This window comes from Pezoporus flaviventris, unplaced genomic scaffold (assembly GCF_033815535.1).
Source record: "Pezoporus flaviventris isolate CSIRO_AGI_PZ_B2104156 unplaced genomic scaffold, CSIRO_AGI_Pfla_v1 ptg000007l, whole genome shotgun sequence".
In the NCBI taxonomy this organism is placed as follows: Eukaryota; Metazoa; Chordata; class Aves; order Psittaciformes; family Psittacidae; genus Pezoporus; species Pezoporus flaviventris.
In genome coordinates this window covers 33,768,148-33,785,245 of record NW_026892555.1, presented here as the reverse complement: position 1 = coordinate 33,785,245, position 17,098 = coordinate 33,768,148, and the positions used below count along the sequence as shown (strand labels likewise).

The 17,098-nt window shown below is 38.7% G+C and overlaps 1 protein-coding gene across 1 annotated transcript in view; it reads right to left on the bottom strand.

Annotated features, from left to right (window-relative positions):
• Positions 1 to 8,366: 8,366 nt before the first annotated feature.
• The window catches only part of SLCO5A1 (solute carrier organic anion transporter family member 5A1), a 65,850-nt gene continuing 57,118 nt past the window's right edge, over positions 8,367 to 17,098 (bottom strand). The window contains exons 6-9 of the mRNA XM_061448314.1: positions 16,366 to 16,525; positions 12,464 to 12,705; positions 10,883 to 10,947; positions 8,367 to 9,745 (exon numbers count right to left, since the gene is read on the bottom strand). Coding sequence (XP_061304298.1) covers positions 9,300 to 9,745; positions 10,883 to 10,947; positions 12,464 to 12,705; positions 16,366 to 16,525 — 913 coding nt within the window. The 3' untranslated portion in view covers positions 8,367 to 9,299. The remainder of the gene's footprint in view (positions 9,746 to 10,882; positions 10,948 to 12,463; positions 12,706 to 16,365; positions 16,526 to 17,098) is intronic.

Genomic DNA, 17,098 nt, shown 5'->3' with positions numbered 1-17,098 from the left:
AAACCTCACACATTTGGATCAGAGCATCAGTCTGGAGTTCAGCCACCTTAGGTTTATGTGGCAGTCAATTGAAGGGTTTTTTCAGAGTGCGGCTCTGAGCATAGACTACCTCCACTGTCTCCACCAAAATCCCTTTAGATGCCTGCAGCTGTCTACATTGGAAGTCATGCAAGCGGCACAGGAGAGCATCTGTGTGCAAAACAGCTGAGAAGGCAATAGCTGCAACAGCCCTGTTCAGGGAGGATCTGCTCAGGAATAGTCTTGAGGTCTGAGCATCCATGGGTGGCTGGTGCCCAATGGGTGTTATGCTGTAATAAAACATCCCTTTTTGGTTTCAGCAAAATCCAATACAGTTTGTGTGCTTTGACACCATTTTTCAGTGAGAACCAATGTGCAGTAAGTGGGGTACAAGCCACAGAGTCACTTCAAAAGCATAACATCCCACCCGAAGGGACACAATCACAGCCTGAGCCCCCTTGGAGCTGCCCTGGGTAATTTTACTCCTGCTCAGGCAGCAGATGTCAGTGCAAAGCAATACAACGGTGCCTCTCCTTGACCTCTGTACTACCCTGCTGTGCTTCCAGACCCTGCCAAGGTAGCTCATTTACTCAGTTTTCAACTAGCAATGATACCTGTGATGTGCTGGAACTGTACTGATGATAATTTCATCCACAGCACATTCCTTGGTTTAACAGTTCTAGTCTTAGACACAAGTGACATTCAAGGGGATCTGCAAGATACTTTTTTGTGTGCTTATATGTATTGGAAATTAAAACTGTTAGGACTTACTTTGAACTTAGAAGTCTGAGAGGATCTGAACCCCATGGATTTCTCTATCATTCATGAAAACAGTAGTTCCTCCCTCGTCACATACATTGGCTGAAGCTGCACTGCTGGCTGAGGGCCTGATTCTGATAGGTGCTGTGCACCACCACAGTTTTTGCCTATATTCTAAAACCAAAAGCACTTAGATACTTCCAAAAGGCAAGCCATGTTCTGAATCCAAGCGGATTCAGCTTCCCTGTGGCAGCAAAGTTTTGTTTGGTCATTGCAGGGGTGTGGGGGCTCATAATATTCACAGTACACCAAGAAGTGAGAAAATTTCATAGAAACAAGCTACAGCTCATCCAGCCGTGATGAGCACAGCAGGTCAAAACACTTTGCTATAAAGGCTCAGTAATGAAACATGTCTAGAAAGACACTTTCAACTTCAACCTGCTGTTCTTTTAATCTTGAAAGACATGGCCGCCTTGGGACAGAATTTCCATCCATGGATACACCTATACTTTTAAGTTAAAGTGAGTCCAGAGAGTAGGAAACAGGTATAACACTTACCCACAAACCACATGGAGGTAGTTGGTTGGTGTGGTCCATATCAAGAGCCCACGAGTGAACTAAGCACTTAGCAGTGCGGACATCCAGAGTCCAGTCCTTGGATTCATGTCCTGTTCCCCTTATATTGAGTAGCATAGTTGCACATGGACTTGTACCTTATGTATTTTTTCTAACACTCAATATCTATTTGAAACAAATCTGTATTTTTCAGCATATAACTAGTATCAATCAAATTTAGTGCTAGAGGAAAGAGGAAATGGTGGAATTTTACAGTTTATTTCTGCATGACCAGTACTTAGCTGGGATTCAGTGGTCACTGAATTCAGTGGTAAGATTTGGTTTGTCTGACGACTCATTAAAAGACCAAATACTTCATCACATGATCCATAATGATTGCACTGCTTCCAAAGATCCTTTTTTGCCTCTTGCTTTTTTTTGGTCAGAAATAAAACACAGATGATATGCTATTTTTTATTTCCAAATATCAAGTATTCAAGAGTTTGTTTTGTAAACACATGTTTACAACAGCTGTTGACAACAGATTTCATTAAATGATGTGTTACACAGCTTTAAAATTATTCTAAGCTCTGCCGAGAAATAAATACCAATTAAAAAACCTCATACAGGAGCCTAAAGTATGCAAAAGAAACCGCATAAACCAATTAGTGTCTTTTTACCACAGCACAGCACCCACACACTCATACGGTCAGACATACTCTACAAATTTCCTTAATACTCTACACGTTTGCTTAATAATGAGTTTTTAAAAAAACTAAACAGTTACAGGCAATGTGCCCACTCCATGCTCCTAACATACTACCCAGACCTTTGCTGTTCTGCTTAAATCATTTGGTAGAAGTATGCACTGCAGCCAAGGGCAAAACTCCTGTTTGCTCAACTGGGAAAAAAAGCAGTTTCTTCTTGGAGAAAACCCTTCACTCAAACATGGATCTCACTGATTCCAAATTCACTTGGTTTTTTTGTACCAAAACTCAGTTCCAGATGATTTTGTGAATTTTTTGTTTTGTTTTGAAATTATCCTCTGTGTTTTCAAATACAGGGTTTGCTACAGAGGTAACATTTCTGACCAGTCAGTCAGAGGCGTACCTCTTAGTGCTATTTACAATAGAGATACCTCCTCTGTATGAGCAGTCTAGGCACAGTAACAGAAACTAATTACCTTTTAGAGTTCAATATGGGAAAGAAACTCTTTTTAAACCATAGCTTACTTTAAAGTTGGCCAGGTTTGACCTTTTTCAATTGCTAAAGGTGGAATTTGCTCATATTCTACCCCTCTCTTTTTGGTATTCCATGGAAAAATGTTAGTATTTCAGATCTGAATCCTCAGTTCAATGCTTACTAACAAAAAAAGAATTGCTTACTAATGCTGCTTGGTTAATGGGTCCCAGAATTTATCCTGATGTTTCTTGTCATTACTATAGAATTTATTTTCAGCCTCTGCTTAAGCAAAGCCACTAAATTAAATAACATGCTACAGCAGCATGAATACATCCTACATGAGATTTCTGTGGTCAGCTTTTACCTTAGCTGTTAGCACTAGGCCAAATGCTATACAGCCTCCTGAAATGACTTTCCCACAGAAGAGCTAGGCAGGAATTGGCCCACGAGGAATTACAAACACTGTCTTTGCTGGAGCAGTACAGACTTTAAGAACAAAAACACATGCAGTTGCATCACTGACATGCCTTGAATATGTCATTTAAGTCATAGAGAATACACTGTAAAATACTTCATTACCTAGTAGCACCACAGTGTTGTTTAGTCATTTGTCCAAAGATTATCAATCTATCTCATACTTCCTTGAGGTGAACAATGTTTTGGATGCTTTTTGTAGCCCTTCATGAATTCCACAGCTTTTCACTTCTTCTGTATCATGAACAAAATGCGTTTACAAGATAACATTGTGACAATTGGTTTGTTAAGACAACACAGTACACACACAGATAATGTAAGTAGAAGAATATGTAGAAGGTAATGTCAGAAGTGTAGAATGAAACCTGAATAAATAGCCTGCTTCATGACACTTGAAACCAAGAAATGTTTGTAGCTACTTTGAACTTGCAGAGCTATCTGTGTTTAAAAGGCTGTATTAAGTCAAATGAAAATAGCTTATCTAAAGGACTGAAGGGGGGGATTGTTAAAAAGTACAGTTATTTACCATAGTGAACATAATGGATATAGCTATAGATAGTATTAGCTGTCCTCCTTAATTTATGTAATATATTCTGTGGAAAGGATAAGAAAAAATTCCTTCCTGATAATCAGGTAGGCTTTCAAACTTTTGGCCACATAATAACATGTATTTGTGATATTCAGTGTAAAGAAGACAAATCATGTGAACCCTGGCCATGCCTAGTGCCCAAGCTGAAAGCTCCACATCTCTACTCTGCAACAGTGTTGATATGTAACCTTTTTGAATTGTTATTTATAAAATGTTATAAGATAAAAAGAAAGCCCTAATTCTACCACCATAATATCATGTTGACTGTCCACCTTCTAAGCACTCTGAGGGATAAAAATGTCTGTAAAATCAAGTCTGATACGTGAAGAACCTGAATCAAACATATTGATACAGGTTTAACCTACAAGGGGCAAACACTGTCCAAAGCAATACTGATTCAGACTGCAGTCCAGGTAAATCTCTGTCAGCAGGTGTTTTAAGCCCCTGGAAGGAAACCACAGCTGGATGGCTTCTGCTAGGGGAACCCCGACACTACAGCATGCAGCATAGCATCTCTTGTGCTGCTATAAAATACACATTATTGAGAAAACAGAAAAATATAGACTTAATTAGGAAATAGTTTGTCTTTGATCTAACAACCAATAACAAAGTAATAACAACCAGTGAACAGAGTATAAACGCTAAACAAGCACTTGATATGTCTTAGCTCACACACACTTGCTAAAGCACCAGCTTGGTAATGCCCAACCCAAGTTACTGGTCCAATTCTTCAGACTCATCATCGCACTGATGAGACTGAGAATCTGGCTCCAAAACAGAAGTAAGACACTTTGGACTGTTTATCATCAGTTTTATGTCAATATAACACCATGAAGAGTTGTGATATTACACGCACAGGAAGCGTAATAAGGCAGCAATAACCCAGGGGAAAACCTGCAAGAACAGTACAGGACCTGCTGACCCCTCTCTCAGCCATTCTGAGTTACACTGAGCAGACAGTGCTCTGCTCTGTTTGCGCTGGACACTGAAAATTTGCCATCTGAACCTTTAGTCCAAATTCTGTGAAAGGGCACAATCTAAAGTGTTACTTGAAGCAATTTCATTAGCTTTAAGGTCAGAAAGATGACCTTATTTAATCTATCTCCCCACCTAACACACATTTTCAGCCAGAAACTGAAGAAAATAAGAGATTGACAGGAAAAGTTAGAACGTCTCTTTGATCATGTCCACAAAATATTTTAAATTTGAATTCTATTTGAAAATGACGGCTTTCGTCCACTGCCAGATACAAAAGTAACCACACATGAATGCCTCCAGGGAGTACTCAAGTGCTACTTTGTGCTGTTCTGGTTATAATGATCACTGAATCCATGGTGAAAAAAACCTCAGCATGGAAATTACTCTTTGGGTACAGGATCTCCTTTTTGAATGAAAATGGGATTCAGTCCAATACTGACATATATGCATTATTTTTAAGTGCACTACTTAAATAATAAGTATATAAACTTACATACATAGTTGAGTGTTCTGCTGAATCAGAGCCATAATGCATGGATAGTTAATGATAAGAATTAATAAGGTATATTTTTTTAAAAAAGAAGAATCCATATTTTTCAAAACACTACACTCAGGTGTTTGTAACTAATCTGGGGCTTTTCAAGCTTATAATTCTAATGCCTAGGAGGAGATTTGTGCCCCTTCTTCACTTACAGAACAGCAAGTTCTGAAGATATTCATGTTACTACGTGCACTTTTAAAGGTAGGTTTGTTTAAAGAACAAAATGCTTCCAATTAAATATAAATTGCATGATAATACTCAATGTGTTCCTTGCAGCTCTCACACTGTACTGAAAAGATACAAAATGCCACCACTTACAAATTATACCATATTCTATCCAATATGCTCATGGAGAAGACCAGAGAACAAAACCACAGGGCTTTTGCCTAGAACTAGAAATACAGAGAGTCCAACTCTCCAGGTAATCCAACCTCCAAAAGATCTATGAACCATCTCTGGAGGCTGCTGCACTCATAAGCACCCAAGGAAATGGCTATGCCCTTTCTGAGGTTTTCCCCTTTTTGGGGAAACAAGGATGAATGGGAAGCTTCAGTCAGGTCCATAGGGGGCTACTTCACTCTAAAAGTAGTCCAAGGGGATACTTCTCCTCTCATGTCCCTCACCCTAAATCAGGAATAAGTGGTGTAAATGGAAATCAAGTCTGCTCTTGAGCATTGTGCCTTGGCATGATGGTACTTTGTGGACTTGCAGATAATGACAATATGATTGCTCCATACTATCTCTGGCTGGTTAACTTCAGGTAGGTGACTTGGGTTTGCTACTACCAGTAGCATCCTGTGAGTGTTTGGGTCACCTGCACTACCTTTTCTTGTACTCACTACTATGCAGCCTTTAGTATTTGGTGGTAGAGAGGGAAGGTGACAGAAATTACAGGTGAATGGAATTATATATTCTATGGTCAGAGGATTTCACAACAGGAAGATAGCACGGCTATTTTCACCAGGTGACAGATAAAGTTCCTTTTTTCCTCTTGTGAGTCAGTTTATCACCATACATCAATCATGACTACTGCTAGGCATGCACACAATTTCTCTAGCAACTGTGCTTCTTCCTTCAGCAATGACAACCTCAGAAAATAGTGTTCGTTCAGCAGGTCTCAGCCCACATTTCAGTCAATGTTGACAAGGCTGAAATTGAGTTCTCTAAGAAGTTAATGCACTTCCCCTGAGTGCTGTTACTGGCTTGGTTTAGACTGTTACAGCTTACTCACAATAAAACCTCTTTCAGGAATCAATCAAAAACAGGCTAGAGTTTGGGTTTTCTTTCTTTCAGAGGGTGCTGATTTAATTAAGTGATTTTGTAGAAATATATTCATATTGTCAAAATCATCTATCTCCAAAAACACTAACAAATTTGTTTGAAAAGTAACAAATTACTTTTTGTTTCGAATATGATTTTGAAAGGAAAATTAAAAGGCTATTGAAAGTATGTAAACAAGGCTTTTTTGGTATTTCCAAATTGAACATCTTTCCTTCTACATTCAGTTTCTCAAACATTTAAAAAAAATAATGTTTTTAGAAGCTGAATTGTCAGTATTTCCTAAAAAAACAGGTGGCCACCATTCCAACAAGCTTTGAATTCCCCTGAAATCAGCTCAGAAGCAGCAGCAGTTGCAGATGTGTCACTTCTATCACTCTCATTCTTTGCCATCAGCGTCAGCTCCTGACAATCCTACAAGACTAATCTTCTCTCCTTTGTTATTTACATGGAAAAGAAGCACATACAAGGCATGAAATAAAATAGATCAGGATAGATGATTCATCTCCAGCCTTTTACAATTTCCTGTATGTCGTTTCTGAGGTATTTGAGAAGATTGTTGTTCTTCATCTCACCCCAGGATGATTAAAATGGGCAAGTGATTAAAAGGGATAGGTGATGGGCTGCAATTACGTTTTGTCCTACTACTTTGCCTCGATTTTTGCAATGGCAGGAAATTCCTGGTGCAAGAAGCATTTGAGACTAGAAAAAATGGGAATATTTTTATCATCTATTCTGACCTCCTATGGCAAAAAGAAATATACCAAATACATTTGAGCCAAGGAAATTTATTTCTCAGGCTGAGAAGTATAGAAAGTAACATCTCAGGTGGCACATGCTGACTGAGGATGTATTGTATCTGGTGGCTGCACAAGAGAAAAAAATTCTCAGGCTTGATCCCAGAAAGCTATGAATATGTACTTAAGAGGAGGAGGTGATTATAACAATATTCCTCTATGTTGTAGTTTGGGGTAGAAGCATCTGAGTTTGCAGACAGAGTGAGTGGAAATTATTCCAAGCTATATAAATGGACTGAGATACTCCGAAATAAGCAGCTACTGTTTCAAGCAAGGAAAACAGCCCCACGGGTAGTCCCATGTGCCAGTCAAAAAGAGCCATGGGATTAGGAAAGGCAGTCAGCAAAGGAGGAGAGGGAAATCTGCTTTTCCCAAGACAACTCAATGGATGCCAAGGAGAATATTGCCTTTCATTTCAAGAACTTGGTTCCACGTAACATTTGATCAACTTGCAATTAAAAATTAAACCAGGAATAACTGTTCAAAAATACGCAGAAGTTCTGCTCTTTTCTATTTATTTTCATGCAAGCTCTCTACATGGCAAAAACCAAACCTGACTATCAATGAGTCTTCTTCAAAGAGTGCTTTTAACTTCCTAAACTTCTGAGACTTTCCCTGCAGGGCAAACTACAACTTTAATTTCCTACGGTCCACCTGAAATTGTTCTCTGCCCTTTGAGACATCATTAGTACATCATGTGCATGCCACTACAAAGCCTCCAGGGCAAGAAATGAAATGCCAAGTACATTTCATTAGAAAGTCTCAGCACCTCCTGGGCAGAAAGCACACTACAGTAATTAGGAATATGCAAAGGCCACATCACACCCTGTGGGTCCACACTTGCAGACAATTTCTATTGTTAGCTCTTCCCATGGAAGGGCAAAGGAGACATGACTCGCCCTTTGCCTTCACAGAAGCTTTTAATGAAGCTGCAAAAAGGAAAGGTGTCCACTTGTTGGACAAACCATTCAACTAGGACCTCCAGGCCTGTCCTGCCATGCTCATACCAGGCACCACAATGGGCAGGCTGCTCGAAGTCACTTAAAGGCTCTCTGCTCACTCCCACAGCAGGGCAGCAAGCGATGACAGCCCGAACCCCATGCCATCACAGGCTGCAAGGGGTCTGATGCATCCCAGGTGGCCAGTCGAACATGAAATGAGGCCCTTAGCTCTCCTAAAGATTTGTTCACTGAAGCACAGACAAGTTCTTCTTATCAAGCTATACCCGGTTATTTTCTTCTTCAGGAAAAGTATGGATCTGATGCTAGTAATAGCTCCCCAGATAACACGACAGAAATATGCACATATCTGCTCTGGTATGTGTGTGTGATTCCTACATCTTAATGTTATTATAAATTAATACTGAAGTTTTTTACTCCAAGCATTATATTTTCCTAGCCTGTGTACTTTGTGAAGAATGACTACATTGAAAATTAATGCACATTTTGACAGGATAAAAATATTATGACTCAACTTTTGCAAATGTTACCTGATACACAACTTTTGTATGGCTTAACATGTTAGTAACAGTACTTTAAACCTTATGTTCTTTTAAAATTTAATGCTTATGTCTGAAAGTAGCCCCTTTCAGTTCAGTTGCAGTAATATTTTTAAAAGCAAACTTTAAACTCAATTTGCTGCACATACAATTGTCCAAATAAGTTGCATAGTTTAAACAAGTTCAGTTGTGCTTCGTAGCAGAACTCACAGTAATTCCTCATCTCTTAAAAATACAATTTGTGGATATGAAGTTGACGAAACTTTTAAGCGCTTTTGTGACGTCTAGACATTAATGATATGAGTTTTTGTCACTCTTTCACTGACTTCTATTGTCCACAGTACCTCACCCTTACACTGATATTAGATCAGAGCATGGACATTTAATGGACACATCTGAAATAATTACAAACAGAATTTGTAAAACTCCATTGTTGGGAGGGGAGAAATAAGAGCTTAGGTTGGTATGAGGTATCCAGCCCTCAGGAATATACTATGGTTGTTTGCATTAAGCTTTGTTGGTTTTATCACATGTTACATCTAGGTTAAAAATAGAAGGCACAGGTGTTTTACAAGGCGCCATAAGTAAGTCAACCAACAAAACTAAAGACTACATTACCAAGCCAGGGGTCTATATCTCAGCAGTGACTTCTTCCAATGTATTTTCATACCAGGAGTTTATTGCTTCTGAAAAAGGGCCAGGGTATGTCTGTGCTACGCAATTCATTCGTTGTGCCACACTGATGTCCCCTCGGGAGCTGAAGGTAGGGCAGGATCTAGTCCGTGCATAGTTTTGTTGGGGTCCAGTTTGGCCAACCATCTCACTCACAGTGTTCACCGGTGAAGCCCTCCATCTCTGTCTCTGAAGCTGCTCTTCTTTACACTTAATGGAATACCAGGCCAGGAAAATAAAAAAGAATCCTACAAACTTGAGAGCAGCTGCCAGTCCAAAGTAGACAAAACGAAACGAGGTGACATCGTATTCCCAACAAGATCCTTGTATGCCACAATCCTGTTGCCAAAGCATGCACGTGGTGTCAATAACAGCCCCAAAATAAATTGGAGTGGGAATGTAAGCTGAAAGAAAATAGCAACAGAAATAATGTGTTAGCATATAGTGGAAGGCTTCTAAAGGAACTATTTGCCTTAGCTGAACAGTGTAGGTTAATAATTTTTGAGATTTCTATATCACTGTTCTCACATGAAGTGTAGGATACGGAAAACTGGTCAACCAATCTTCCGACCAACACTACATATCCTATACATGAAATGAACCACAAATGGGAGAGAAGCAACCTGCTGTCCACAAACACCTCTTCTTGAGTTATGTGTCCCCCAAAAGAAAATCCAATAATGCTCTCAGGAAATAAAAGGCAGAAAAGGAACAAAATACAACACTGTCTTCAGAGCATTCCTTGCTGAACATCCATTGACCATGAGCTAGGAAAGGGCTGAGGTTGCTGCTTTAGGTTAGAAGAAAAAGTCCCAATGACTACAAAATGTCTTAATTGTTATAAATTTTTCTTTCAAATCAATCTTCTACAGAAATAGACTTTTCTAAGATTGCTAAAAATGCAGCCAACCCACTGAAGGTTCCTGCTTTCTCCAGAAACACAACATCCTTAAGTCCAAAATGCCCTTCCTCAAAAGAAACTTCCAGATGCGATTATACAGGCTTTTCCTCTTGTTCTCTTAGAAGAGTCCTTGCTTGCTCTAGTCATATGCTTTGTAGTAGATGAACCCACAGTGCTCTTTTCAGTGTTTCTTTATAGAAGTTCAATAGCTTGAAAGAAACTACTTCAGTGGAAAAGACTTTTAACATGTACTCTTTTTGATTTGAAACATTTGAAATTAGACACTAAGCAATAATTGCTTCTTATTTAAAAAATGCAAAAAAGCTATTGTTCTTGCTAAAAGCAATAAGAATTGGTTTCCAAAAAAAAAAAATCCTTAGAAAATTTAGTAAGAATTTTTAAATTAAATTTGAAACTGTAAAAATATCTATGGGACAAAAATGTTCCAGAAAGTCAGTAATAGATAAAAAAAATAAATGCATTATTAGCTACAATATTTTTAGAAGCTAGTAATTTTAAGTTCCTAATAAAATTAGTCAGACAATTATTTGCAGATTTATGGAATTTTAGTATTTTTCTGGTACATTTAAGCTGAATACAGGGAACCTTTATTGAAATGCTGAATAATTGTAAAACTTACCAAGAGTTCGTAATAAAACAAACTGCATTCCTAGTGCAAAGGGCCGCTCCCCATCTTCTACAGACCTAGCAGGCAAAATGAAAACTCCTCTGAAGAAACAGTCATAACAGATAATCATTGTGGGATGTCCTATGTTTTTTCTGAGCTATAAAAAGATCCTTGTTTAAATTTAGCTTTAAATATTCCATTTAGCTTTAAATATTGTTAACTCTTATAGCTAGGAAAAAAATGCTGCCAACTCCTCCTGTTCCTGTTTAATCAAAATCTCAGTCACGCCTTTTAACCTTTCTTTACTTGCGTAAAGCCTGACAAATTTGATTCAAACCCATTAAGGAAATTTAGAGAATCCAACCAAAATGTTTATGGCTTCTCATTATAATTTCCTATTATTTCATATAATGCCTTCCTTTACTTTCTTAATTTTTTTTAGAAAAATTAGACTTAATGGAGAATTAACTTGCTGAAAGCTGGACTCAGCTTCTGAATGCAACAGATCTCTGTGCAGCATTAAGTGCTTCAGAGTTGCTTTAGGAAAAATATTGGTAGAAACATCCAAACAGTCTCTTTGAACACTGTTCCTTTTCAGTACAAGTAATATGAGATTTCTTCCATTGGTTTCCAAGGGAAAATGTCAACCTTTCAAAAGACCAGATACAAAGTAATGATATACCACAATGCAATTACAGCTTTAGTAAACCACAAATTTTCTTCTAATTAAAAAATATTTTTAAATCTTAACCTAAAGGTCTGAAATTAACGTTAGGCAGTTTCTAATGACATTGAAATATAAGGTAAAAACACACAAGGGGGTGCAGCTGTAAAATCAAAGTTTTGAAGTCAAGCACTCACTCAGAAACTGAGAAATCAGAGAACCAACTCGGGTCACAGAACTTGGACCGAAGCACTGTGCACAATATGTAGTCTGAGGCAGTGGGTGTCACTGTTCATGTGTGGGGGCCATCTTTTTTTTCTCTGAACATTACAAAATCCTGCTGGATATGTCCATTATGCACCTCTCTATTGTTAGACTTAGTGCAACATTAATGTTCATTGACCGTAGTTTAGTTCTGTGTAATGTCAGCATAACGACAATGGTTTTATAATAATTATTGTACAGGTGGAAAACCCGGAATCAGAAGGAATAAAGTCAGAAGTCTCTGAATTATGACAGTGCTGTGCACATGGTAGTTGAACTAAGGCTGCACAAGCAACTGGAAGTCTGATGTGCCCACTCCTGATAATTTTAGGTACTAACTTTTTTTATTTGTACTTGAAAATCCAAACCATTGCTTTAAGAAGGTTGAAAGCTTCTTCAGGAGTAATTATTTTTTTACCTGATGTTTTTACTCGTTGTCTCTTTATAGTGGCTGAAATTTGCTGGGCACTGCATGTTTCCTAAAGTGGATTATCCTGTTACATATTCTAAATACAAGCAAGTTCCACCCTATCCTTGTCAGCCCTATTCTATTCACTTCTTAATGATACATAAGCTTGAAGGAGTTTGGCTGCACTGCCCCAGCCTCTTCTGACATAAGCAGGTGATAGCAGGCACAGCAAAAAAAAACATAACCGAGTTCTCACCTGAGTGTCACTATGATTGCTGATGGCTGGGCACATGCTGTTATGAGGGTAACAATGAAGAGAAATATTAGGAACGGGATAAGCGTGTTGCAGGTTCGATCACACTTCCCAGAAACAGCATAGCCGTTCTCATTCAGGTAGGTTTTGACAATGACCAGCCGGAGCTGACTACGCTGGCCCACCGTGGGTGGAGTGATCACCTGGCGACTCTGGACACAGGCACATTCTGTGTAATTTCTTACCTGGTGAGAGTGAAAAGAACATCTCCACATTAAAAACCCATGCAAGAAAGACACTGCGCAGAGACATGGTATGACAGTCCCATGGTACCCCCCAATCTTTTATCTCTAGCATCATTACCACAAGTACAAGTGAAGTTACCATCCAAGTATTTTTAAAGCTGGACAGGACTCTCCATAATGAGATTGCATTTCCATTGTTTCATTTAGGCTTTATAAAAAAAAAAAAATAAAAAAAAGTCTGGAATATTTTTGTAAAATTCTCCCAATACAATTCAATCACTTCTGACAGGGAAGCTGGAGAAAACACGTTTCTACTGTATTACAAAACCTGTGAGGAAACACTCTTTACACAACACTCACAATGCCATTTTCTGGAATTTGGCAGGCTGTTGATCTTCATATTCAGGAATTGTCTTCTGCCATTTAGTGGAAGTATACCCAAATTCAGCTAAAGAGTAACAAGCTCCACTTCACACTTGGAGCTCAGGACCTTCCAGCTGGATGCAGGAGTGGATGTGGATGGGATGTGCACAAGAACAAAACCAGTGAATAAGGGGAAAGCAGAGACTTAAACAATGAGACCAGAGGACAGGAAAAACTCTTACAGGAGCAGAGAGGCTGAAATTAGGATGAAGAGACTGAATAAAGAATTGGCATTTCATTGGCAAAGGGGATCATGATTTAAGCAAGGTGAGGAAGAGTGGGCGTAAACCATGACAAAGAGCTAGGTCAGTAATAGCCTCCTGTCACACTTATTTTACTACTGTTTTCAACAAATCTAATGGCAAAGGGGTGCGCAGATCAGAATACTCTAGCACTAGAGAAGAAACAGGTCGTGTGATGTTACACGAAGGAGATTTTCCTTTCAATGTTTTCAGTCATAAAACCTAAGACCAAATGTGCACAGAAGATGCATTATGACACCATCTTAAGGTTGCAAATTTAAGCACTTGGACACAAGGAAATAACCAAATTATGGTTACTTGTCAACGTTAATGTATTCCTTTGTATTTGTTTGTGCTCTGACATAACCTCACATTTTTGCCCATGGGAGTTAGCATAACAATTTATCAATTTTTACCTCCCACTTTCAAAATGTGGCTCCAGGTATTTTTCTTCTCACACTAAACATATTCCTCTACAAAGACAGAATGACTCACTTTTCATAAGTATTTTTCTATCACACTCACCATTATAGCTTAACTTTTTCAAAAAGGAGGAACTTCAAAACAGTTATGAGATGAAGCACTGATGCTGTTATCTCTATTTTGTAGCTAAGTAACTGAAACAGATCAAAGGTTTCATAAATGTGGGTGACTAATTTCAAACAATTGGACTCATTTTTTTGCAGAACATTTTACATTATATATAACTTACTATATTCTAAACATAATTTTTTGTGCCTTCACATACAATTTAGGCAGTCAGTGCTTCTACAAATGACATTTCTGGTTATCGCTCATGTCTCTCATTCTGGAATATGAAAAATACAAGACTAATGGCTGACTGGGAAACGTTTTCCTTAAGTGACTTGCCCAACATCGCTTAGCAATGAAGGTAATGACAGAACCCAGTTTCCAAAGGCTCCACTCTAATATCAAGTGAGTACCTGCTTCCTCCTACAGTCCCTCACCTTAATCTTACTGCTTTCAAATGCAAATGCCAAATAGGCATCATATATCATACAGAAAATAGCCATCTTTACTACACAATCTGGGTTTATCACCAGAGAAACCAAGTCCATTCACTAAATGAAAAAGATATGGCACAACAGAAACAATACAGTAGAGGAACACATATAAAACCCAGGTAAGAACTGCACACTGGCATCTTTTTCTCCCATTTCTAATTTTTAAATGGCTAATTCTGAAAACACTGTATATTCTAAATTTAAATCCATATGTTATAGGTTAGCAACAGTTTGTGTGTTATACGGTGGGACAAGATTATATTTAGTTTTCTAAAAGTACTCTACATAAAGCATTATTCAACGAAGATACGTATTTTCCTACCAGTGTTGGCCCTATTCTGTTCATTGCTAGCTACCAAGTTAAAACTTCAGGCCATGAAGCATTTTTTATTAAGTTGTAAGGGGAGACAGTTTGTTTCAAAATCTGCAGTGAAAAGCACTCCCAAATTACCTCCCTAGTAAATGTATTAATAGTGCCAGTTTGATATGAGGTGAAATGTAGCAAAGATCAAACCTATGTCTCAGTCCAGCAAAGTACAAATAAGATTCATATAGACACTGAAAGTTAGCCACAGGCTCACATCACAGGCTTTTCCAATTGGGCCAAAGCAATTTTCTGCTAAAAAACAGCAAGATACTTTTAACAAACAAAAATATAAAGGAAAATAATCTGTTCTGTGGCATCTGTGTATGAACCTGCCATTTCAGACCCTTATTTAGTCAACTTAGAAAGCAGAGCACTGCACCTAACAACCTTCTGCTTCACAGGCTGGCTCAGGACTGCAAAACCTTATTTATAAAGCATTATAAATAAGCTTTCTGGAAAGCACAGTCAGGTCCTGAGAAAATCCGTATTTACATTAATTCTTGTCATAATTATTCTTTTTTAAAGGATGGTTCTGTAACAGAATTTAAAAGTTTGGGGTCTGTACAAATATAATGCTCTGTTGTTATTTAGGTCAGATTCTACATTTCAGCTGTTTTCTTTTGCCCACTCCTAGAAACTGCCAGATTTCCATGGTGTGATTTTACCAGCAGGATGCCCTTCTCCAGTAGAGCATAACTAGAAAACTGGGCTGCACAGGCAATGTATGTCCAAGAAAGAAAGTAGATTATTAACTCCTTTATGTTCTGGTTACTTGAGTTCAATGACACTTCATTTAGCCTGGGAGAGGTTTAAAGAAAGGTTATGAGAATGGCCGAACTATTTTACCGGAGCAGAATACACTGGCAGTCTACACAAACAAAAAGACTTATCAATGCACTGTTGCAAGTGCAACAGCTACGCATGCAAAATGACAAGGCTGTCACAAACACCAATGACTTTACAGCCCATAACTCAATTTAAATGGGAGCTTTAAACACTTCCAACTACCTGAAGAGTCAAATTTTTCCTTCCATTCAGAGAGGGAGCCAAAAAAACCCAGAACAGGTCTTGTGAGTAACACTGATGAGATTGCAGAAAGGTAGTATGTCATGGCTGCCTGTGCCTATCAGAAAGCTGAATTATATGACATTGACTCTAGGTCCCTGCTCCAACCCCTGCAGAAACAAGCCTCTCCAAGTACTGTTCCTGCAGGAATAGGAAAGGAGAGTTCCTGCAGGAACAGCAGACACACAGGCCACTGCCATCAGGGACATCCGAGTCTGTAATGGAAACACCAACCTTCCCTACACTGTGGCACTTTGCACTCACTTGGCTGGAGGATTTACTTGGTACAAATGAACTTGTGCCTCACATTTGTACATAACTAAAAGGAAGGGGGGGGGGGGGGGGGGGGAGAGCATGCAGTAATAGCATTACCAGCTTCTCAGAACATGGAAATACTCATGGTCTAGTCAGTTGCACAGCAACTCCTCTGAAGCTTAGAAGGGGGATGTTTGAGCCAGAAACAGAGCAGTCTTTGATCCACATCAGTCCCAAGGGGCTACTTGCAGGTTGCAGGTGTTTGGGAGGGTGAAGCACTTACCCCTGTGCTATGATTTCCACCACTGATGCAGCCAGCTAGGCAAGGATTAAAATATGTTATTCCATCTGATCCACAGACAGGCTCGTACTCATGAATCTTACATCCACAGTTAACATTACAGCTCCCAGTCAGATTCCTGTGGGCCATGGCAAGAGTGGGACTGAAGAAAGGAAAAAGAACATGCTAGTAGAGAAAGCAAAGATATCCTCCTGTTCAGAGGCAGAAAACATCCTACTCATTAACTTTGCAACTGAGAATTTATTATCACAGAAAGACTGCATTAATTCTACTTGTATCCATGATTTAAACTATATAGAAGAACAACCAAGGCATTCTTGCCATTAACTAAAAACATAATATAAAAATAATACCGGTTTAAAACTTGTACCTTATTCGCCTAGGTGATAGTTGATTTTTTCCTTTATTTATTTCCCTTTAAGAGTTATGTTATATATCTATCCTGAGCTGCAGCAATTTGTTGTTGATTACTAGTGAAAGGCTCAGTGACAAGATGTAAGCATTATGTGAACTAATAAGCATCTCTGCCCACATACCAACAACTGCTCAGAAAACTTAAAGCTTGTATTATTCATACAAAACCTACGGGAAGCTCTCTAGATCTGGAGGAATGCTGTGCTTTTACTGAATGTCTGTAAGAGAACCACTACTCCACTTCCCTAGACGATTCCCAAAAATCTTGCCAAAGCCCAACTTTCTTTGTCCTCTCCCAGAA